Source organism: Phyllobates terribilis, unplaced genomic scaffold (genome assembly GCF_046119375.1).
Source record: "Phyllobates terribilis strain yellow unplaced genomic scaffold, ASM4611937v1 Scaffold_11__3_contigs__length_659146591, whole genome shotgun sequence".
Taxonomy (NCBI): Eukaryota; Metazoa; Chordata; class Amphibia; order Anura; family Dendrobatidae; genus Phyllobates; species Phyllobates terribilis.
In genome coordinates this window covers 269000160-269025339 of record NW_027362771.1, presented here as the reverse complement: position 1 = coordinate 269025339, position 25180 = coordinate 269000160, and the positions used below count along the sequence as shown (strand labels likewise).

Genomic DNA, 25180 nt, shown 5'->3' with positions numbered 1-25180 from the left:
CTAGAATTCAAGATACAAGAAATTTCATATTCACCTTCCTCCACCACAGGAGGAACTGTGACAGTGGCATCCCTATCTGACATATCAGACTTTTTCAACAAGGAAACATGAAACATAGGATTAATCTTCCAGAAAGTAGGGACATCCAACCTAACAGCAGACGGGTGAACAACCTGAAGCACTTTAAATGGCCCCATAAACTTAGGATGCAGTTTTTTAGTGGGAATCCTCAACCGCAGGTTCTTTGAGGACAACCAAACCATGTCACCCACAGTAAACAAAACCTCCTTACGTTTCCTGTCAAAATACTTCTTGGACTTCTTGTTAGCCTCTTGAAGGTTGCAACGTACATTAGTCCAAACTCTCTCCAAATCACCGGAAAAATTCTCCTCCTCCGGCACTGCCGACCCCAATTTGGAGAACGAACCAAAAGACAGATGTCTCATAGTAAAACAAAGAAAAGGAGAACACCCAGCAGAGGAGGATATATGATTGTTAAGAGCAAATTCCGCGAGAGGCAGAAACTCAGACCACAACTCTTGATTGTCCGCCACAAAACAACGCAAAAACTGTTCTACAACCTGGTTCTTTCTTTCAGTCTGTCCATTAGACTCAGGATGATACCCGGACGAAAATGACAAATGGACTCCCAACCTGTCACAAAAAGCATGCCAAAAGCGAGCCACAAACTGAGGTCCTCTATCAGAAACAATATCCGTGGGAACGCCATGAAGCTTGACAATCTCCTTAACAAACGCCTTAGCGAGTGTCTTGGTGCAGGGCAACTTAATGAATGGAACCAAATGATACATCTTACTAAAACGGTCCACGACCACCCAGATGACAGTAAAACCCTCGGACACAGGAAGATCAGTAATAAAATCCATTGTGAGATGCGTCCAAGTCGCACTAGGAAACTCCAGAGGGCAAAGGAACCCCGCAGCAGGAGTATGTGAAGCCTTTGACCTAGCACACACAGTACATTGACGCACCCACTTGATGACTTCTTTCTGCCATCCAGGCCACCAAAAACTGCGACTGATAAGTCTCTTAGTCTCAGAAATTCCTGGATGACCTGCCAACCGATACTCATGATACTCCACAAACAAATCTCTCCTAAAGGTTCTAGGCACGAACAACCTCCTATGGGGATGGGGAGTGTTAGATGGGGCATCATCTTGAGCTTTCAGAATCCCATCCTCCAAAACAGAGTCCAATGCCGCCACCACAACTCCTTTCTGTAAAATGCTCTCCTCCTCCTCGGCACCGACCGTAGGAGAGAAGCTGCGAGATAAAGCATTGGCTTTAACATTCTTAGTACCAGGGATATAGGTAACAGAAAAATTAAAACGAGAAAAAAAAAGTGCCCACCTAGTTTGACGGGCATTCAAGCGCTTGGCAGCATCCAGATAGATCAAATTCTTATGATCTGTGAAAACCTGAATAGGAAATCTAGCGCCTTCCAAAAAATGACTCCAATGTTCAAACGCGAGTTTAATAGCCAGCAACTCCCGATTTCCAACATCATAATTTAGTTCGGTTTCCGAAATTTTTTTCGAAAAGAAGGCACAAGGATGAACTCCATCTCTGTTCTCCTGAGACAAAACTGCTCCGACCCCCACCAATGAAGCATCGACCTCGACCAAAAAAGGCTTGGTCTCATCAGGCTGCATAAGGATAGGGGCAGAACTGAACCTTTCTTTGAGATACTTAAACTCTTCAATGGCCTCAGTAGTCCACTGGACCGTATTCGCACCTTTCCTGGTGAGATCGGTTAGAGGTTTAACAATTACAGAAAAATTCTTAATTAATTTCCTATAATAATTGGCAAAACCCCAAAATCTCTGCATAGATTTCAAACCAATAGGCCTAGGCCATTCCTGCACAGCCTGAACCTTCACAGGGTCTATCTCAAAGCCCTCGCTGGAGACAATGTAGCCCAAAAAACTAATTTTTTTCACAGCAAACTCACATTTCCCCAGCTTAGCAAAGAGTGAATTATCACTCAATAACTGCAAAACTTCACGTACACTCTGCCAATGGGACTCTAGATCTGGCGAATAAATCAAAATGTCATCCAAATACACAACCACATTCTTACCAATCAAAGGTCTCAGGATGTCATTAATAAGGTTCTGAAAAAATGCAGGTGCATTGGTAAGACCAAAAGGCATCACCAGATTCTCAAAATGACCTACCAGAGTGTTAAAAGCAGTTTTCCATTCATCATCCTCCTTCACTATTAACAAATTGTATGCCCCCCAGAGATCAATTTTAGAGAGCCACTTGGCCCCCACCAACTGGTTAAACAAGTCAGGAATTAACAGCAATGGGTAGGAATTGTGTACAGTAATCTTATTAATTTCACGAAAATCCAAACATGGACGTAAACCCCCATCCTCTTTTTTAACAAAGAAAAATCCAACTGCCACAGGCGACTTAGAAGGTCTAATGTGACCAGCAGCCAGGCTAGTCTATATGTTCTCCTCCAAGGCCTTTCTTTCAGGGATAGTCAGCTTAAACAAGTGACTCTTGGGAAGAGTAGTTCCCTGAACAAACTCAATGGCGCAATCATAATCCCTATGAGGAGGTAAAACTTGCGACTCCTCCTCCGAAAAAACCCTCCAAAAATCTTGAACAGGTTCCGGTAATTCCCCTTTTTTCACAGCTGCAATGCGACCATTACAACATTTATCATAGCATTTCGGACTCCAAGACTTAATCACATTAGTAGACCAGTCCAGTAATGGATTGTGCAGTTTTAACCAAGGCAATCCTAGAACAACCGGAGAGGGTAAATTATCTAAAACAATCAAGTCCAAAATTTCTTGGTGAACTCCATTGATAGTGAGGGGAAATGCAGCAACCTTGTGAGTAATACATTTCAAGGGAGTGTTATCAATTGCAATCACAGAAATAGGTGATGACAAAGGTTTGGATTTCAATTTAAGTTTTTCCAAAAACCCTTTATCAATCACATTAAGTGTTGAACCACAATCCACAAATACCTGAAATTCTATCAAATCTCCCTGCAAAGTAGTACTCCCAGAAAGAAATACTCCTGCGGAGCGTAACCAAACTATACTGGCGTACCTGACCTTTTTTTTTTTCTTTACTTAAACGACGCTCACAATACTTAATCAAATGGTCAGCTTTACCACAATAAAGACACAATCCCTCAGTGAACCTCTGGTCTCTTTCCTGAGAGCGGAGTGACATCGCCCCAACCTCCATCGGTTCTTCGCCATCTGAGCAGATTTTCTGGGGACTAGGAATTGACATTACAGGAATCTTTACCTCATTCAGCATGCACCTCAGCCTCCTGTCCACACAAACAGCTAATTGCATGGCATCCTGCAGAGTCTCAGGTGCAGGGAATGCAATTAGCAGATCTTTAACCCTTTCACTCAGACCAGCAAGAAATAAACATTTCAGAGCAGGATCATTCCATAAGACTTCTGAAGCCCATCTTCTGAAATGTGTGCAATAATTTTCAACATCACCTGACCCCTGATTCAAACGCCTGAGTTCTGCCTCAGCAGATGAGATTCTATCAGGATCGGCATATAATAGACCCATAGCAGAAAAAAATTATTCTACAGACCATAAGCTTGGATCATTAGGTTGGAGAGAAAAGGCCCACCCCTGTGGTTCATTGCGCAAAAGTGACATAATAAAACCAATGCACTGTGATTCATTCCCAGAGGACCTTGGTCTAAAAAAAAAATATAACAAACAAGCATTTTTAAAGGAAAAAAAATCTTGTTGTTTACCATAAAAAACATCAGGCAGTCATACCTTGGGTTCCACACAATGCGCTCAAGAGCAGCTACTCACGTGTTGCTGTAGCTCGGCCACCTCCAGAGACAATCCCTGCAAGCGTTGAGCCAAATCCTGGGTGGAAACCATACTGATTCCCGAATTTCTTTCCTTTTAGTTTTTTGGGCTGGACTTACTAAGGAAGTACTAAGTAATAAGGAAAGATAGGGGAAAGCTGTCCTTACAGTAAGACTAAGCTGAATCACTGCGATGTAGCGGGCTGCCTGTTCCTAGCGTGCAGACCCGCCATAGTCATCGGCTAGTCTGAACAAAGACCTATAGCATAAGGGGAGAGGTCCCTAAAAGAACAAAGGACTGGGACAAAAATGGGACACCTCCTAAACAGAGTAGTTGTTGCAGAACACAAAAATACAAACTGACAAAAAGGTACTAGAGGTCCCAGAAGGACCAAGCCAACTGACAGAGAAAGGCACCGAAGCACCTGGCTAGAGAAACAGTCAAACACTGAAGCCAAAAGGGCGGAGCTGGAATATAAAGGCAGATGGTCACGTGACCGCAAAACACAAGATGGAAAAAAACAAACAGGAGGGTTCTAACACATACACCTGTATCCGACAATTTAGAACAGAAAGAATAGAGCATTACACATAGATTAGATAGATAGAAACATGTTAGTCACATATATAATGAGGACAGTGACAGTGTTAGTTACTATACTTGTCATTTAGTGTTAAAATAAAGGATTTATTAAAAAAAAAATTGGCGTGGGGTTCCCCGTAATTTTAGTCTCTAGCGGAGGTTAAGCAGACGGCTGGGACAGATGTTTGAAGCCTGGGAAGGGGGTAATATCCATGGAGCTTCCCAGGCTACTAGTATCAGCCCCCAGCTGAATACCTAGCCTTTACTAGCTATTAAAATGGGGGATCCCCCAAAAAATGACGTGGGGTCCCCCTATTTTAATAGCTAGCAAAGGCTAGGCAGACAGTTGGGGGCTGATATTAATAGCCCTGGAAGGGTGCCATGAATATTGGCCCCCTCCCAGGCTAGAAACACCAGCCCTCAGCCACCCCAGAAAGGGCACATCCATAAGACACCCCAATTACTAACCCCATAGTGAAAGTTAAAAAAAGCACCAACACGCAGAATAAAATCCTTTAATTGAAATAAACAGACAATACTTTCATATTCTAAATTAAACTCTACTTACCATTACGTCCATTCCAGCTGAAGCCAACGATCTCCTGCAATAAAAGTAAAATAATGAACCAACCTCATCCTTACCTTTCCATGGTTCCCAGGACGGCCTCAGCTCTGCTACATTGAGATGACAGGCTTGATCGCAGCAGAACGCTGCCATCCAGATTGCCATGCCACAGAGACACTGAGAAGCCTTGTGCTCCTCAGTGTCTCGCTGTGACGGCATCCAGATGAGCCAAGTTCATGTCAAATGAACTCAGCTCACCTCATGCACGTCACTGACAGCGTGGGAGAATTCTCCTGTGCATGCGGTGCCGGTAAATGACGTCACCGCTTGAGCAGGAGAATTTTCCCACGCTGGGATGGCATTGAGATGGCAGGCTGGATGGTAGCAGAACGCTGCCATCCAACTTGTCATCCTTCAGAGACACTGCAGAGCGCTGGCATGCTTGCAAGGGGACAGAGTCCCGTATAAAGCCCTGAGTGGCCGAGTAGCGCTTGACCAGGCTGACCACCTGGTTGAGGGTGCCGGGGTCCCCTTGCCCCACCCAACGTTGGATAGCGGCCGATAAAGTCCTCACCAGCTGGTCGACCACCACCTTATCCACCATCTGGGCTGGAGTCAAAGTCTCAGGCTGGAGCCACCTCTTTACCAGCTGCCGAAGGTCATAAGCCTGAGACCGGACGGGTCGGGTCTCCACAATGGCCCATGAAAATATGCGCTGAGCCCTCACGTATGTATTGACCCCCAGTCAGAGAAGGATCTTACCTTTGAGCCTCTCTTAGTCCTGGGCATCCTCCCAACTGAGGTCGAAGTAGGCCTTCTGGGCATCGCCAACCACCACTTCTGCCCACTGGCCGGCTGGTAGGTTTTCCTGCTCTGCTGTGCATTCATAGGTGGTAAGGAAGGCTTCCACATCGTCCTCTGGTCCCAGCTTCCTCAACGCTGAGCGAACCTTGTCCCGGGCCTCTCGACGTTCCGGGGCTGGTGCCGTCGGCGTCTCCTGCAGGGCTGTGAGCTGCTGCACGATCAGCTCATTGGTGTGCTGCTGCTGCTTGAGCTGCTCCTGCTGCTGCTTGAACTGCTCCTGCTGCTGCCGCTGCATGAGGACCAATTGCCTTAACAGCTTCTCCATTTTGTCCACGGGGTTGGGCTGAAAAGTGGCAGGACGGATTGTGGTCATGCAGCTGCCGGTAGGGTATGCCTCAGTCACAATGCCCGCATTCTCCACCAAGCTGTAAGGCGGCAGTGTTCACACCGTGCAGTAACTGAGGCAGTGACCCAAGCAAGTCCAACATAAGCAGCTTCTATTCAGCATAACTCACAGGTAAACAGAAAGTTCTCCTGTTCGCAGCTGGGTTAACACAAGTCCATAACAACGGTTGCTGGGGCAACAGCCACGCCGGGCCGTTCAGAGCCTGACGGGTGCAGAGCCTTCCCAGGCGTGGGTTCAGCTACTCACAGGTCCGCCGAGCTTTCCAGCTATGCTCCTAGCAGGTCCCAACACTGAACAACACTAATCCTTAATGTAGGATTTTTAAAGGACGTGTAGCAAGCCCCTGGAAAACCCGGGTTGGAGGGAGGAGGCCGCCCCACTGCCTTCCTGTAGCCTCCTCCAAGAAATGAAGGCCCTGCCGGGTTTTACTTACTCTGCCTTAGCCAGATAGCCTGACCAGGTCAATTCTCACCTTCATTCCTGCATTGTAGCCGCAGCTGTGCCTGTGGCTGCAATGCACTCCAATGGGTTTAATAGGTCTCTGTACACATTCTGGAGAGAATACATCTTTCCACTCTTGAGTCCGAAAGCACAGAAACAATGACAGATGCAAGAACTATAATTATTGATGAGCGAATCTGTTAAAATTTTGTATTCGCCAATTGTCTAGAATATGGCAAGGAAATTTGATTCACATAAAATGTATTCAATATGAATTAAATGTTCCTTAGTATGTTATGGGGTCTCTGGAGGCCAAAGAGAATAATAAATGTAAGGGTAAAAAAAATATTAAACTCATCTTACTGCTCATTTGTTTTGTTGGTGCTGTTCCCTGCCTGGTCCTCTGCTGGCTACCACCATCTTTGGTCTCCATAGAAGGACCACAGACCTATTCTCAATCTTTCTTCACTCTGGGCTGTTACTTCCTGTTCTGAGTAGGCCTTGGGTAATGCGCTTCGTGACATTGTGATGTCACGTCGCTGAATGCCTACACATTGAGGCAAATGCTGACAAAAAGTGACATAAGACACAGAAGAGGACATCACCTCCCGTGAGGACCATAAAATCCCAGTGGTGGAGGGAACCAGTGGAGAACTGGGTATGGAGCTGCAGCGACGAGACAGGTGAGTATACTATGTTTTTTTTTTTAAGCCCTTTCTCAGCCCTCTTCCACCTAATACTGTTTCTCTCATCTTTAATAATAATATTTCCCTGTGTTATAAAGTTTTCTTTAATTTGAAGTTTGGAGTTTTCTTTGATTTTCATTGATGTGGGGGATAAACTAAAACAAGTGAAATTTTATTGTACAGGCTAAACTTTACAGCATCTACACATCACGCCATGGTATTCCAAGTTTGCGCTCAGCGTAGCCATAGTCAAACGTAGTTCGACAATGCATACATCTAACCAACTGTATGCAAGATATATTTTTTTAGGTTGTAGGCTGTACTTTCTGATACCTTTAACCCCTTAATGACACAGCGTTTTACATTTTTTTGTTTTCGTTTTTTCCTCATTTTCTTCCAAGAGCTATAACTTTTTATTTTTACATCAATATAGCCATATGAGAGCTTGTTTTTTTTGTGAGACGAGTTGTACTTTTGATTAATACCATTCATTCTACCACATAATGTACAGGAAAACGGGAAAAAAATTCCAAGTTCGATGAAATTGCAAAGAATGTGCAATTTCACAATTTTTTTTTATTTACCATGTTCACTATGTGGTAAACTGACCTTGTAATATGATTCTCCAGGTCAGTACGAGTATGCAGATACTACATATGTATTGTTTTTTTTTTCAGGATATGGGATAGCGCTTTAAGTTTTCGGGATATGGGATTGTGCGAGGGCCTATTTTTTGCGCCCTGAGCTGACTTTTTACTGATACCATTTTGGAGTAGATACAATGTTTTGATCGCCTCTGTTTGCATTTTCTTGCAATGTTCTTGTGGCTAAAAAAAACATAATTTTGACATTTGATTGTTTTCTCGTTAAGTCATTTACCGATTATTTTATATTTTCTTCAAATTATTTTTATCAATTTTTAAGGGAAGGGTTACAATACACATATAAGGAATTATACATAGAAATTTTCATATTTTAAAAAACGATTTTTTTCCTTTTTACTGTATTTAATTGTCAATTTGGGCAACTTGAAGCTGCAATCATCTGATCGTCTGTGCTATATATAGCATTGTATCAGCACTGCTATATATTGAGAATATCACGATTTCCTTTGAACGCCAGCCACGGGCTGGCTTTCACAAGAGTATCGTAGTGACAGGCACGGGGGTCATCAGCAGACACCCGGCTGTCATGACAACCCATCGACGCCCTGCGATAATGTCACGGACTCAGCGATAGGAGCGTGGAACGACGTGCCCCCCTGCCAGTGCGTGTTAAATGCCACTGTCAGAGATTGACAGTGGGATTTAAGAGGTTAAAAGCCATGGCCGCAGCTCCTCTCCAGGCGCGACTGTTAGAGACACATGATAGCTGATTAAATCAGCCATCATGTGCAGGAAAAGATGTGTGCTTGGCGTGCTAGTGACTCGCCCCCTGGGCTGTGGGGCACCTGGAACCGGACTTCTGTGCGATGCTGGGAGTAGTAGTGGCAACCCGATCCCATGGCTCAGGGTGGTCAGACCAAATGCTGTGGCAGTCTATTTGTAGAGTTATGAATGTCCGACTACGCCACCCGTGGATTGCGGTCAGGGATGACCGCCGCTGCAAGGCAGACCGCTGAGGCTGATGTTGGTGTGCAGCACAGGGATAGGATAACTCCCTACGGGAAGAGTGTAACCTCAGGGCAATGTAGGTGGATGCTGGGGGTGATGGTGCAGGCGCAGCATAAATCACACAGAGTTCAATGGTGCAGTTCAGGCCTTTTACTCACAGTTGTTATCCAAGTCACTTCCGTCGGCAAGGACTGCCTGAGCCGTGCTGCGTCCACCAGGTGAGGGGGTCGGTCAACCCCCAGGCAATTCAGGAGTATGGCACAGGACCCCCTTCTATCCTTTCTCTGGCCTCTCGTGCCCCACCAGTGACCACGCTTCTGTCCGGCTGCCTCGGGCCTTCTGTGGTAAAACTTGGCGCCAGTTTCCCTGACCCTATGTGGTGCCTTCCTAGCGGGTGTAGCAAGGGGTCGCACCAATAAATGATCACGACCTCCGGTTCTTGGCTGAGTGATGATTTACCTCCACCAACTTGAGAATCCGGTATCCTTCCGCGGTCTAACCCTTCACCCGATATAACGCGGGCTTGCAACGGTTGCTGTCCGTTCTGCTCTCTTAGGGTCCCTTCTGCCTTCTTGTTTCGGGAGCCTTTCTACTCCTCTGTCTCTCCTCTTTCCTTCCTTCTCCTTCTCCTCTTCTCCTCTCTGGCCCCGGCCTTCTCTCCAGGCCTGCCTCGTGGAGCTGAGCTCAGACTGAGCCACAGCTCCCTGTCAGCTCTCTCTCCCTTCTGCTCTCACAGACTGAACTGAACTCTAAAGATGGCTCCCACCTTTTATCTGCTTCTCTGTGTCTGAGCTCAGGTGACCTGCACCCAATGAGCTCCTTCCAATGCTCCAGAAACCGTCCCCTTCTGCTCCTACATCACTGGGTTCTCTCCCCCCTCCCCACTTCAGCCAGGGACATGGTCAGTTGTGCCTGCATAAATGGGAGCACCGTCGAGCTGTCCCCCGGAAATGGGGTGAGTGTGTGTATGCAGCTAACTGAGCCCTGGTCCACACTCCATCCTTACCTGAGAGTGGAATATCACACCTCTGGTTGAGGTGCAATACCCCTGTGGCAACCGAACCCTCGGGGCACCACACTAGCCTGCATCAAAGTCAGGTAAGTTTACGTCTTATGTTGTGAAGGGGTTAAATCACATAAAGATAGTCAAGTGTAAGCATATTTGAACTACCTATGGCTCCGCTGAGTAATATTTTGAATATCTTGTTTGTTGTTTTCAAACCTATTGCCTACATGGATACCGAGATCCTGATGTCAACAGCCAATTACAAATACTGTTAGAAAGAACCGACTAAAGCTTAGAACCATGAATGAACGCTAATAAAGTTGAGCAAAAAGATTTGCAGGACCCTGATCCGGTGTACCGTACTCATTATGTTATTATCAGTACCAAATAATCACAAAAAGCGCCCAGATACTGACATTGAGTTTCAGGTGGATCCTGCAAAATTTTTTGTCCAACTCTAAAACCTAAAGGTCACTTTTCCCATAATGATAATGGCAAGAACAAGCCCAGTGTTTGCCTGGTATTGACAATATTATAGATTTTAGCTTTGAAGCATGCTGAAAAAGTAAATTCAGCTCTGGACTACAATACAAACTGCATCCTGACTAGAGCAATGCATCCACAAAGCAACTCTATTTTTATGCGAGATTTTAGTTATATATCATCTGAAAATTGTCTTTATGATGGAAATGCATTTTAAACCCAGCCTTCATCTCACTTGGCAGTATGCATTACTTGTAGAACATTTCCTAAGCCTGGCCTCCAGAGAAAAAAACATTTAGTCACTGTTGAATTTGTGGAAGTTAAAGGGATAACAATAGATTTACCATAATGGATGGCTGGGACATTCATTAGTGATCATTACAATGGTAGAAGAAATCAGTTCTTAAGACTCTACAACCAGGGCTGTGGAGTTGGAGTCGCAGCCCATTTTGGTGGAGTCGGTGTCGGTATAAAATGGACTTCTAAAATATATAATAAATTGGGTACAGTAGTTCAGTGCAGTTTGTGGGGAATATTTTTTCATAAGAATTTGGGAAAGTTATGAAATGTCCTATAAATGTCTGTCCTATTCCTGATCTAAGGGTCTAGACTTTTAGCTGAGATGAATCTGTGCTATAGTAAATTTATCACTTAAACATGAGCCATGTATGAGGGAGTTGGAGTCGTGGAGTCGGTGTTGGAGTCAGTGTTATGGAAATTGAGGCGTTGGAGTCAGAGGTTTGGCTTACCGATTCCACAGCCCTGTCAACAGCCGCTCAGTCCCAGGAGCATAGAACTCTGCAGCCTTTACCCCTGTGATCAAATATGAAATATTATGAGTATCATTAACTTGTAAAAACTATGCTAAAAATGTCCATTAATTATGATGTGGAAAATGAATTGTAAATGAATGTTAACTTCTGTAAGATACTATATATAGGACATGGGTTGTTTCTTTTATAGACACCTGCAATCCATACTGTAAGAATGAATCACTGTTGGATGTGCATGGGGATAATCATGGTTAATGGATTGTGACAAGTTAAAGAAAAAAGTGTTTCCCTTTAAATGTATTTTACACCTTGCTTTGTGATCACATTTTCCTGAAAGCCTATTGCTTGTGTGCGTAGATGAAAGAGGTGAGCCTTCTAATCACAGCAAGCTGCCAGGGTAGTGATTGGGTTCAAGAGTTTGTGTTGCAGCTGATATAAATTCTCCTTCGAAAGACATTGCTTAATGTTTGCTTCCTCCAAGGGTCAAGTGATATATTCTGCCAATAAAATACTTGCATTATTTAAAAATCATATGACTTCCTGTATCTGATCCCTTTTGGAGAACAAGGGCGTATGAGATTATTTTTATGTTTTATTTATATACTGACTGTTTTATTCATTAAGGAGAGAGGGGTGAGATTATCTTATAGGATATAATATTTTTATTAGAGAGGGAGAATGAAAAACATTTTGGACCTTTGATGTCTCATCATTACTAGGCAGCTTAACACAAAAAAAAATTAGGCTTTGTGTATGTCCGTATAATTTTTAGGACAGCCCCCTGAAGGTTTCCTAGGTGAAGTCAATTCTGGAAAGAAACGTCTGTCTTTTTCCTGAAGAAACTTTGCTGGCAATTTTGCCGCAGTTCCGCCGCTAGCGTCCTTTTCTATGGTTTAAACTATACCAATGTGGTATGATCAGACCATGTCCCTGTACGGTCAGACACGGCCATTACACAGTACACAGCAGGGGCACATTTCTAAGATTATCTCAGCACAGGAACATTTTATTTAAACAAATCTAATTGTGGAACTTATTATTAATCCAAGATCTATTGACTAAAATCAACTATTGTACGTGGGAAAACCCCTTTAATTTTTGCCTACATAGCCTGATTGACTAAACCTCAGTGTCCATCTTCCCTTCTGCTGATGAAATCTCACACTGCTCAGAACTAGCTGCAGCTGTCAGTCAAAAAAGGTGGGCAGAGAATTAATATAATTGGACTCGTAGACTCTTACTTTTTAGCTGGACTCATAAAATTCTCATTCTAAGAGATCTATGCAGTGTATATTGTGAAATGTAGATCACCTTTATCCATTTTAAGACTGGACCATGTTCCTGATCAGGCATATGTTCTGGTTTCTTTCATATATGTGGTTTTAAGAGCTCTAATTTTTTTTCTTGTTCAGATATTCAAATAATTTTTGCATCTTTTTTTCTTTATTTTTAGGGTGCAATTTTTTCAATTCAAAGATTTTCATATTTCAGATACATGGGTTTTTTTTTCAGTTGGGTGGGCTTGGTAAAAGTGATTCAGACTGGCTGAAACTTTTTTTATCATCTGTTTTGATGCTTGTTTATTCACTTATTTCACATATTGTACCCCCAAAGGTCATAAATGAAATTTATGAGGCATTTTAACATTAAAATACATTTTTTTTTATATTTGATTTCCCCTCTAACTGGGGCTGTTATATCAGTCTCAGTTAAAGGGTGGCTGCACAGCAGAGCTGATTTGGGTCTGCTAGTACACAGCAACTCCTGGTGGAGGAAGCACTTTTAGCAATTACTATACTGTATACCTGGCACTTGTTCATCACTGTGTACATTAATCAGGAATACAGAGTTGGTAATAAACCATCTCTGCATTTTTCTATGGTGAGTCTGGCTTGTCTGACAGTTGGCTTGTGTGACTAATATGTGGACCACACGGACATTTTAAGCATATGACCAGTCATAGGTAGTGTTGATCGAGTATATATCATAAACCTTTTCTGGCGAGCACGCTCGGGTGCGACAGTATTCATTCACTGTCGCCGCGCCTGCAAGTGTCACAGCTGTTAGACAGGCCATCTCTGCATGTGTCACAGCTGTCTAACAGCCGTGACACTTGGAGGCGCGGCGACAGTGAATGAAATGCTGAGAACGCCAAAATACTCGGCGAGCACCAGAGTATGCTCGCCGGAAAGGGTTAATGATACATACTTGATCAACACTAGTCATAAGTAGTCAAAAAAATATATCAAAATAAAATAGTGTTCACTTTGTACAAGACTGAACCTACTTCACAAAATGTTTCATGTGCACTAGAAACAGAGCAATATGTTTCTAAGAATTTGAATGGCATCATCATGTTTATGACAGATTCTTGGTAACTTGACTCGTGTGCTCTGGGGCAGACCCCCTGAAGTTCTCTGTATTCATTTCATGGAAGGAAAAGTTACTCTGACTTGCACCTCCTTCACACAACTGTATTAAACATGTACGTGAAAAAACAGTACTTGTGTGATCAGTGTTTTCCATCAGTGTGTCATCAGTGTGTCATCCGTATGTCCATGTTTACAATCTATGTGTCATCAGTGTTTTTCTGGTACGGATAAAGAAATAAAGAAATGACAAAGCTTCTCCTATACTTTGCAATGTTAACCACATACAGCACATGGACGGCACACGGATGGTACACTGATGCCATACGTGTGCTGTACGCATTTTTCACTTGTACTGGCCTTTTTTATCCATGCCAGAAAAAAACGGACATGCCTCTGAGTGTTTTGCAAGGACATATGGTCCATGTAAAACATGGACATGTGCATAGCACCATAGGTTATAATTGGTACATGTGACATCCGTGAAAAAAAACATATACAACACATACCAGAAACACGGACAGGTGAAGTAGACCTTAAAGAGAATTTTAATCATTAAAAATAACAATTACTTGCTTTTCTAGAACAGCTGTTTGACTTTAAGAACTTATTGTGATGGCCATATCATCTGACCTTCAAATATGTTCACACATTTTTAATGTGCATTTTGAAGCGGATCCACTTCATAACACAAAAAGTTTTCATAAAGTATTTGAACTTTTTTTTTAATGTGGATTTTGCAAATGGATATGATCTTCTTAAACCACATAAAAAAAAACCTCTTTGTGAACATATTTCTACCCGAAGTATATTTTTAGACGTGTCCGTCTTTCTGAGTGCCTATCTACGACCTACCTTACAACCGCTTTCTTGTCTTCTTTTTATTTTTATTGTATTTTAACCTTCTTTTTCACTTTGTAGAATTTATCTATAGGGTTAGTCTGTGCACAAAAAGAAACTTATTTTCTGAAAATGCAACCGTTGCTTTATTTACTGTATGTTGTATTTTTATTATTAGTTTATACTACTTAATGTCCATATATGATTGTGTAACATCTGTATATACATTTTTGATAGTTTTATGTTGTGCTGTATCTTATACTATATAGATTTTAATATGAATGATTTAATGCTAATTATATGCACTATCTTTTTTAGTCAGAGAATAATGAAAGTGAATCCATAAGTCGTCGTATCAAGCCTGTGTTTCATGATGATCCTGTCTTTCGTCGGAAAACATCGTACCAGCAATCTGCTGTTCATATTCCTACGGATATTTACGAGGGCTGTAAGTTACTTTCATCTTTATGAATTTTTGCTTTGTTAATAATTGCATATTTAAATATTTTAATATATTTTGCAACATAATATAATTTCTTTCTGTGTACAAATGTTTAGAAGATCTTCTCATCCTATCTTAAAAGTAGGATATTGTATATTTTTAAAGCAGCATGTATGTGGTCAGGGCTGTATTTCCACTTGATGCTGCCCTGGGCACCTAGCTTCGTTACACCTGTTTTGCTTTTTTGATTATTTATACAGTTGGGAATTTATGAGACTTCCATCTGGATTCTGGTCTTTTTATCTCCAGGTATATTTGTAAAGACTACTATTATTGTATTTAAAATTACTAGACCTGATATATAGAAAACTAAACATGCCCACCTGCTTAGCTTTAACTGACAGGTCTTTCCCTATACACACATATAGAGAGACCTGTCAGTCTACCTGAACAGGTGGAGAGTAGTGATGATCAAGTATGCTCCATTAACCCTTACGGCGAGCACGCTTGGGTGCTCGCCGAGTATTTTGGCGTGCTCGGAATTTCTTTCACTGTCGCACCGTGGCTGCAAGGGTCACGGCTGTTAGACAGCTGTGACGCATGCACAGATTGACAGTCGAACAGTTAATCTCTGTATGTGTCACAGCTGTCTAACAGCCATGACACTTGCAGCCGCGGCGACAGTGAAAGAAATGCCCACCATGCCAAAATACTCGGCGAGCGGGCTTAATGAAACATACTCGATCATCACTAGTGGGGAGAAATCACTAGGGATCTTCACTTACAGACGTAGTTGTAATCTGAACGATGTTTTGGTTAAAAATCAAGCCAGTTTCTAAGAACTAAGAAACTATAACAAAGAACTAAGAAAAATCCCAAGAACAGATTGCTAGCGAACACATCAACACGTGTACAACGGGTGTGTGTCCCCGCAGAGAAACCACTCCACGGACATAAAAACAACAAAACAAAAGTGGAGTTTTACAGGTCTATGAAAACATTAATATGACTTTGTCACCTTTCGGGCGCAGTGCTCCTCCAGGGTAAGCCATGTTTATTACTAGTTAGTTGGGACTTTTATGTTTGGGGTGAACATCTTCCCAGGTCCTGTGGGTGTATTTTTTTCAATACACTCTTGGATATTGATCCTTAAGTTAATGTTCAGGACAACTTTTATACCACTTGGTTTTGCTTTAGGACTTCAGCTATTGGCGATATCTGGGTTTGGTGTCCCCTTTGTCCTTTAAACAAATACATATAAAATTGCATGGCCCTTGTTTGTTTTGCGCCCCTGCTGCTACTCTCTGTATCCCTCCTAGACACGTCTGTTTTATATTTGTATGGATTTATTGATCTAAGTGTATGTTCTAATAAAGTCATATTAATTTTTTCATAAACCTGTGAAACTCCACTTTTGTTTTGTTGTTCCTACACACAATTACATTCACATATACTTTACATTGCATATAAACACATACTGCTCACTTAAATCACACTCTTGACTTTAGATTCTGTATGTGGGGATGTACCACCTTCCTGCAGTTTGGTCCTCTACATTGGTAGTAGTTTTTGTAACTCCTCATCAGTAGTATGACAAAGTGGAGAAGGATGGCTGGGCACACTAATTCACCAGCCAATGTGCTGATGGATCTCCTTGCAGTTACACATGATGGAACATCAGAATACATGGAAGGGCATTGTGTTGATGTATATAGCGAGCCTCAATGAATTATATGCAGAGCGGGACCATATGGAATCTGACTGAAGTATCATCAGCCCAAGCTAAAAGAGCTGTTTACTGGCTCAGTGAGTTGCAAATGTTTGATACAGTACAATGATCATGCTCTGCAAGAAACTCTACCATTTTGTTGTGCGCTATAATCTATGTCCCAGCCAAGGAACGCCAAAACTCTCTCTTAAGTGGCTGCAAGATTTTTACAACAAAATTTCTGGTGACAGCATTTGAACAAAGAAACAAGCAAATAAAAAAATGTGCTCCCTTAATAACGCCCACTCCTTCTTGCCACCTTAGGTAGATGCTTTCATGTGCCTTAGTACAAATATGGCCCTGCATATGGAAAGATTGACTTGTTACACTAGAGTTTCTCCTTAGTCTTTGCCAGAAATAATTTCAGACCACTAATTAAATATTAAATTATTAAAATATTATATTACACATGGCTTTTGTAAGGGTTTAAACTTTAAGAATTCTTATCCACACTATGAAAATTCTACAGTATGTCAATTTGTGTTGTGGATTTTCACTCCAAGCTTCACCCTTTGTAAGGATGTAAGCTGTAGCAAATTGACAGCATTTTCACAATAAAGTCCATACAATCTGGCATGAATTTTCAAAGAAAAAATTGACCACATCTGACAGGAAATTTTCTCCCAATCCCCAAATGTTATGCATGCTCTCCCCCACCACATTGTATCTTGCTCACTTTCTGACTTCGACCCAGTCACGGAAGATGAAGTGATCAGGCTCCTTGCATCTTCTCGCCCTACCACCTGCACCAGTGACTCTATTCCCTTACATCTCCTTCAGTCCCTTGCTCCAGTTGTCACCACTCACCTAAGTAAAATTTTCAACCTTTCCCTCTCATCTGGTATCTTTCTCTCTTCTTTTAAACACGCCAGCATACAACTATTACTTAAAAAACCATCCCTTGACCAGAACTGCACGGCCAACTACAGACCTGTTTCCAATCTTCCCTTTTTCTCTAAACTCCTGGAAAGCCTGGTCCACTCCCGTCTCATCCGCTATCTCTCAGACAACTCTCTTCTTGACCCTTTACAATCTGGTTTCCGCTCTTTACATTCTACTGTAACTGCCGTCACTAAAGTCTCTAATTATTTACTAACAGCTAAATCTAATGGTCACTACTCCCTGCTGATTCTCCTGGATCTCTCTGCAGCATTCGACACTGTGGATCACCAGCTCCTCCTCACGATGCTCTGCACTATTGGCCTCAAGGACACTGTTCTCTCCTGGTTCTCCTCCTATCTCTCTGACCGCTCCTTCTCTGTGTCTTTTGCCGGCTCCTCCTCCTCTCTACTTCCCCTTACTGTTGGGGTTCCTCAAGGATCAGTCCTAGGCCCCCTTCTTGTCTCCTTATACACAGCTCCTATTGGACAAACAATCAGCAGATTCGATTTTCAGTACCATCTCTATGCTGATGACACCCAATTATACACCTCTGCTCCGGACATCACCCCTGCATTACTACAAAAGACAAGTGATTGTCTTTCTGCTATGTCTAAAACTATGTCCTCCCTCTACCTAAAACTGAATCTGTCAAAAACTGAACTACTCGTCTTTCCTCCCTCCACAAACCTACCTGTGCCCGATATTTCCATTTCCATTTGTGGCTCAACCATTACTCCCCAGCAACAAGCCCACTGTCTTGGGGTTATTTTTGATTCAGATCTTTCTTTCACACCAGCCGTCAGCCGCGACGGCCGCCCCAGAAATGGCGCATCCATAGGATGCGCCAATTCTGGCACTTAGCTCCGCTCTTCCCACTGCCCTGTAGCGGTGGCAGTGGGGTAATAGGGTTGGGGTTGATGTCAGCTTATAATGCCAGCTGACATCAAGCCCAGGTTAGTAATGGAGAGGCGTCTATAAGACACTCCCATTACTAACCCCATAGTCAAAGTAAAAAAAAAACACAAACACCCAGAATAAAGTCCTTTAATTGAAATAAAGACACAATTCTTTATGGTTCTAAATTAAACCATACTTACCATCACACCCATTCCAGCTGAAGCCAATGTCTTCTGCAATAAAAGTAAAATAATAAAGCAACATCATCCTTACCTTTCCATGGTTCCCACGACATCTTCAGCTCTGTTACATTCACATGACAGGCTGGACCGCAGCAGAACGCTGCCATCCAGCTTGCCATGCGGCAGACACTGAGAAGCGCAGGCATGCTTGCGCCCCTCTGTGTCTGGCTGTGACGGCATCCAGATGAGCTGAGTTCATGTCCAATGAACTCAGCTCACCTCATGCACGTCACTGACAGCGTGGGAAAATTCTACTGCGCATGCGGTGAGTACAGGAGAATTTTCCCACGCTGTCAGTGACGTGCATGAGGTGAGCTCATGTCCAATGAACTCGGCTCACCTCATGCACATCACTGACAGCGTGGGAAAATTCTCAGCGCTTGAGGAGGAGAATTCTCCCACGCCAGGATGGCCTTGAGATGACAGGCTGGATGGCAGCTGAGCGCAAGCATGCCTGCGCTCTGCTGTGTCTATGAAGGATGGCATGCTGGATGGCAGCACTCAGCTGCGATCCAGCCTGTCATCTCAATGCCATCCCAGCGTGGGAGAATTCTCCTGCTCAAGCGCTGAGCGCTGAGAATTCTCCCACACTGTCAGTGACGTGCATGAGGTGAGCCGAGTTCATTGGACATGAGCTCACCTCATGCACGTCACTGACAGCGTGGGAAAATTCTCCTGCACTCACCGCATGCGCAGGAGAATTTTCCCACGCTGTCAGTGATGTGCATGAGGTGAGCTGAGTTCATTGGACATGAGCTCACCTCATGCACGTCACTAACAGCTGGGAAAATTCTCCTGCACTCACTGCATGCGCAGGAGAATTTTCCCACGCTGTCAGTGACGTGCATGAGGTGAGCTGAGTTCATTGGACATGAACTCGGCTCATCTGGATGCCGTCACAGCCAGAAACTGAGGAGCGCAAGCATGCCTGCGCTTCTCAGTGTCTGCCGCATGGCAAGCTGGATGGCAGCGTTCTGCTGTGGTCCAGCCTGTCATGTGAATGTAGCAGAGCTGAAGCTGTCGTGGGAACCATGGAAAGGTAAGGATGATGTTGCTTTATTATTTTACTTTTATTGCAGGAGATCGTTGGCTTCAGCTGGAATGGGCATGATGGTAAGTATGGTTTAATTTAGAACAATAAAGAATTGTGTCTTTATTTCATTTAAAGGACTTTATTCTGGGTGTTTGTGTTTTTTTGTAACTTTGACTATGGGGTTAGTTATGGGGGTGTCTTATAGACGCCTCTCCATTACTAAACTGGGCTTGATGTCAGCTGGCATTATAAGCTGACATCAACCCCAGCCCTATTACCCCACTGCCACCGCTACAGGGCAGTGGGAAGAGCGAGGCTAAGTGCCAGAATTGGCGCATCCTATGGATGCACCATTTCTGGGGCAGCAGGCGGCTGGTGTTTCTAGCCTGGGAGGGGGCCAATAATCATGGCACCCTTCCTGGGCTATTAATATCAGCCCCCAGCTGTCTTCCTAGCCTTTGCTAGCTATTAAAATAGGGGGGACCCCACGTCATTTTTTTGGGGGTCCCCCATTTTAATAGCTAGAAAAGGCTAGGTATTCAGCTGGGGGCTGATATTAGTAGCCTGGGAAGCTCCGTGGGAATTACCCCCTTCCCAGGCTTCAAACATCTACCCCAGCCATCTGCTTAACCTCCGCTGGAGACTAAAATTACGGGGAACCCCACGCCAATTTTTTTTAAAATAAATCCTTTATTTTAACACTAAATGACAAGTACAGTAATCAACACTATCACTGTACTTATTATATATGTGACTGACATGTTTCTGTATATCTAATCTATGTGTGATACTCTATTCTTTCTGTTCTAAATTGTCGGGTACCAGTGTATGCCGCTGCTGAATTGCCGGCCGGCTTTTTTAAAGAGACGGTGCATGAAAAAACTAATATTTTTTTAAATAAATCCTTTACACTAAATGACAAGTACAGTAACCAACACTATCACTGTACTTCTTATATATGTGACTGCCACGTTTCTATATATCTAATCTATGTGTGATACTCTATTCTTTCAGTTCTAAATTGTCGGGTACCGGTGTATGCCGCTGCTGAATTGCCGGCTTTTCATGTTTCACTGTGAACACTGTTCCCATCGATTTGGGCAACCACTGTAATGCCACAACCACCATGGCTGTGGCATTACAGTAAGTGGCAGACAATCCTTGCATGATTGGTGCTCTAAATGCCAGACATGCAGGACACGCTTTTGGTGCACGAACAGTTATCGAACATAACCTCGAACAGCCGAATTTTTTGCAAATCGTTCGCGTTCGTCGAACGACTCGAACACCGCCCAAACAGCTTGAATTTGAGATTGGCGAACAGTTCTAGTGGAACACCGCTCAACTCTACTCCTCACATCAAATCACTCGCTCGTTCATGTTATCTACACCTCAAAAACATCTCCAGAATCAGGACTTTTCTCTCCTTTGACTCGGCAAAAACTCTTACTGTAGCTCTTATTCATTCTCGTCTTGACTATTGCAACGCTCTACTAATCGGTCTCCCTCTTACTAAACTCTCCCCTCTCCAATCCATCCTTAACGCAGCAGCCAGGATCATATTCCTTGCCAAACACTACACCGATGCCTCTTCCCTATGCCTGTCATTGCATTGGTTGCCCATCCAATATAGAGTTCAATTTAAACTTATCACGCTTACCCACAAATCGCTCCATGCTTCAGTACCCCCCTACATCTCCTCTCTTGTCTCAGTCTACCACCCTACACGTGCCCTCCATTCTGCAAATGACTTAAAACTAAAATCCTCCATAATCCGAACTTCCCACTCTTGTCTCCAAGATTACTCGCATGCTGCGCCAATTCTTTGGAATGCACTACCCTGAACAGTTCGATTAATTCCCAATACCCACAGTTTCAAGCGAACCCTAAAACCACATTTCTTTAGACTGGCGTATCGCCTAAACACACTCTGTCCGTCCCAGTTTTCCCCCATATTAAAATCTTCTTCAACTATAGGTTCATACCAACCATGCACTTAATAGCCTCTGTCAGGACTGTACACATACTGGCTGGCGACCAGTCCATGTATTATTATTTATCCTATTTAGTATATCAAGGCTGCATTATACAATATATGTACTTTTTACCTTTTGTGTCTCCCCCATTTCCTCATAGACTGTAAGCTTGCGAGCAGGGCCCTCACTCCTTTCGATATGAGATATGCTTATTCTGTATGGTCTGTATATGTCCCCCTAATATTTGTAAAGTGCTGCGGAATATGTTGGCTCTATAAAAATAAAAACTATTATTATTATTATATTATTAATTTTGCTACTGAAGATTTTACAGTGGATTTACCACTGGGTACCTGTATATTGTGACAGTTTCTGTAAGACAGAGTATTTTTCATTTAGTGGATTTTCTCCTCATTTATTGTTCACAGGATTCATCATAGAACCGGTGTTAGATAATTAACAATTCTGACTACTGGGACCTCAATGATCACAAGTAGTGATGAGCGATCATGCTCGCTACTGCTCGGCGCTCGCAGAGTATTTCCGGGTTGCTCGGGCGGGAACACGGGTCCCCTCCCTGCATGTTTGGCCACTCTTTAGATGGCCAATGAACATGCAGGGATTGCCTGCCATGCACTGTAATGCCGTAGCCATGTTGATTGTGGACATTACAGTGATTGGCTGGCCGCACAGCTTCATCAGGTCTATATCAGACCTGGCTCCGCCATGCTCGTCACAGTCACTCCGGAACAGACAGTGTAGGGAGAGCTGCTGCTCTGTCAGGGAGAGATTTGCTTGTGTATTAGGTAGTGTAGGGAGAAAAACCGTACATTACACTTAAGCCATCTTACAAACAGTCCTTCTGAGGACTAATCCATCTGCAGAGATATCAGGCAGGCAGGGTGTATAGGCAGGCAGTGTATATAGCAGACTGCAGTGCATATAGCACAAGAGGCTCCATTCCAATTCTGCCTTCTGCTGCTGTTAGATATTTCTATACAAAGGCCCAGGTCTCAGGGGCCAAGAATACTTTTCTTTGGATCTTAATCCTCATTATTTGCTTAAAAAACAATCCAGAGAACACCTTTTTTCTGCGCCATTTGCTTGTGCAGGGAGAGGTGCTGCTGTGTCAGGGACAGATTTGCTTGTGTATTAGGTAGTGTAGGGAGAAAAAACGTACATTACACATATGCATCCTAGCAAACAGTCCTTCTGAGGACTAATCCATCTGCAGAGATATCAGGCAGGCAGGTTGTATAGGCAGGCAGTGTATATAGCAGACTGCAGTGCGTATAGCACAAGAGGCTCCATTCCAATTCTGCCTTCTGCTGCTGTTAGATATTTCTATACAAAGGGCCAGGTCTCAGGGGCCAGGAATACTTTTCTTTGGATCTTAATCCTCATTATTTGCTTAAAAAGCAATCCAGAGAACACCATTTTTTCTGCGCCATTTGCTTGTTGGCACTGCAGAATACAGCCAGGTCCATTCCATATTAGAGCGCAAGAAATCCAGCTATTTAAAACTGTGTTTTCTCCGTCAAATGGATCACATATACGTTGTCAGAAAATACTTCCATTTCTGGCCTCCATTAAAAATTTCCTTTAGTGTGTCATTGAAGCAATTTACCGCAGTTTGCTGTTCAAACTACTTACCTACAGGCCTGGTATTTAAACTCTGTTCTCTCTGTCACACGGTTCACATATATGTTGTCAGAAAATATTGCCATTTCTGGCCTCCATTAAAAATTTCTTTCAGTGTGTCAGGGAAGCAATTCACAGCAGTTTGCTAGTCAAACTACTTACCTACAGGCCAGGTATTTAAAACTCTGTTTTCTCCATCACACGGATCACATTTGTGTCATTTGTAGTGAGTATGGAAGATACTGTCCTCCATTTAAAATTGGCAAGGCACGTGGCAAGGGACGGGGAACTGGACGTGATGGTGATGGTGCATGCAGAGGCCGAGGACAAGGCCGTGGGCAAGCCGAAATTGTGCCACAACAAATACTCACATCTTCTCGCCTAACCTTCCTGTCCCAATTTCTAGGGGACTGCAGCACACCACTATTGAAACCAGAGCAGTGTCAAAAGGTTGTTGGTTGGATAGCGGATAATGCTTCCAGTCACTTAGCCACCACCACCACCACCCTGTCTTCCACACGGTCAAGTCTCAGTAGCCGTGAGTCTGGACCGCATATTCCTCACCCTGATCCTCCTTCCTCCCACCTTGCCGAGTACCCAGAGACAACTGATCCCACAGTTGGACACTCTGAAGAGCTGTTCACTTTTCCATTTATAGATTCGGGCCTCTCGTCCGGTCCTCTTGAAGCGGGGCAAGAGGAGATCGCATGTAGCGATGCCCAAATATTTGAGCAGCCACTGTCACACGAAGGCGACGGTGGGAAAGTGTCACAAGATGTGGATGATGATGAGACAGAATTGCCAGAAAGTTGGAAGGAGGACCAGGGTGCGGAAGTGGAAGACGAGGTGGTGGATGATATAGTAACTGACCCAACCTGGCAGGAGGACATGCAGAGCGAGGACAGCAGCACACAGGGGGAGGAGGCAGAGCACCCCAACAGGCAGGAAGAAGCAGTGTGGTGGCCACAGACAGAAGGCAGGCAACCGTTCCCCGTAACACCAACACGAAGGAAGTTGCCACTACAACTGTTGGGTCTTCCCAAGTCTGGTTGTTTTTTAAAGACTCTGCCCATAACCCCAAAAAGGCCATTTGCACCACCTGCCAGGCCAGCATCAGCAGGGGTGGCAAAACGACCAGCCTGACTACCACCAGCTTGATCAGGCACATGGCAGCAAAGCACCCAACTTTGTGGGCCGAACCCCAGGGTCCACGAACAGTGTCTGTGGGTGGCACCATTGCTTCTTCCGCTGTTGTGCATGCAAGCCAATCCCCTGTCCATGGTGCATGTGAAGACGCCTCCTGCCCTGCACCTGTAGTTGCACACTCTCAAGTAGCAGCATCAAGAAGCACGTCCATGTCTTTGTCCCAGCGCAGCGTTCAGTTGTCTATACCCCAGTCCTTGGAACGCAAGCGCAAATATGCAGCCAATGCCCCACAGGTCACACTACTAAATTCTCAGATTTCACGACCGCTTACGCTCGAAATGTTACCTTTTATGCTCGTGGAGACGGAAGCATTCCGCAACCTGATGGCGTCAGCCATCCCTCGGAACTCTGTCCCCAGCCGCCACTATTTCTCCCGGTGTTCCGTCCCCGCATTACACAAGCACGTGTCCCAAAACATTAGCCGTGCTCTCAATGCAGTTACCGGTAAAGTCCACCTAACCACGGACACGTGGACAAGTGCTTGTGGGCAGGGACAGTACATCTCGCTGACGGCACACTGGGTTAACATAGTGGAAGCCGGAACCCAGTCGGACTTTGGGACGGAACACATCCTCCCGACGCCAAGGATTGCGGGCCTTAGGTCAATCAGGGTTGCCCCCATGGTCTACAGCTCCTGCACCTCATCCTCCTCAGTCTCCATCTCCGAAATGACCACATCAGTCAAAAG

The 25180-nt window shown here is 43.9% G+C and overlaps 1 protein-coding gene across 7 annotated transcripts in view; it reads left to right on the top strand.

Moving 5' to 3' along the window:
* Positions 1-25180, top strand: part of CACNA2D1 (calcium voltage-gated channel auxiliary subunit alpha2delta 1) — a 1188449-nt gene that overhangs the window by 629317 nt on the left and 533952 nt on the right. For all 7 annotated transcript variants that reach the window (XM_073652315.1, XM_073652320.1, XM_073652318.1 and 4 more), the window contains exon 6: positions 14724-14853. In XM_073652315.1, coding sequence (XP_073508416.1) covers positions 14724-14853 — 130 coding nt within the window. The remainder of the gene's footprint in view (positions 1-14723; positions 14854-25180) is intronic.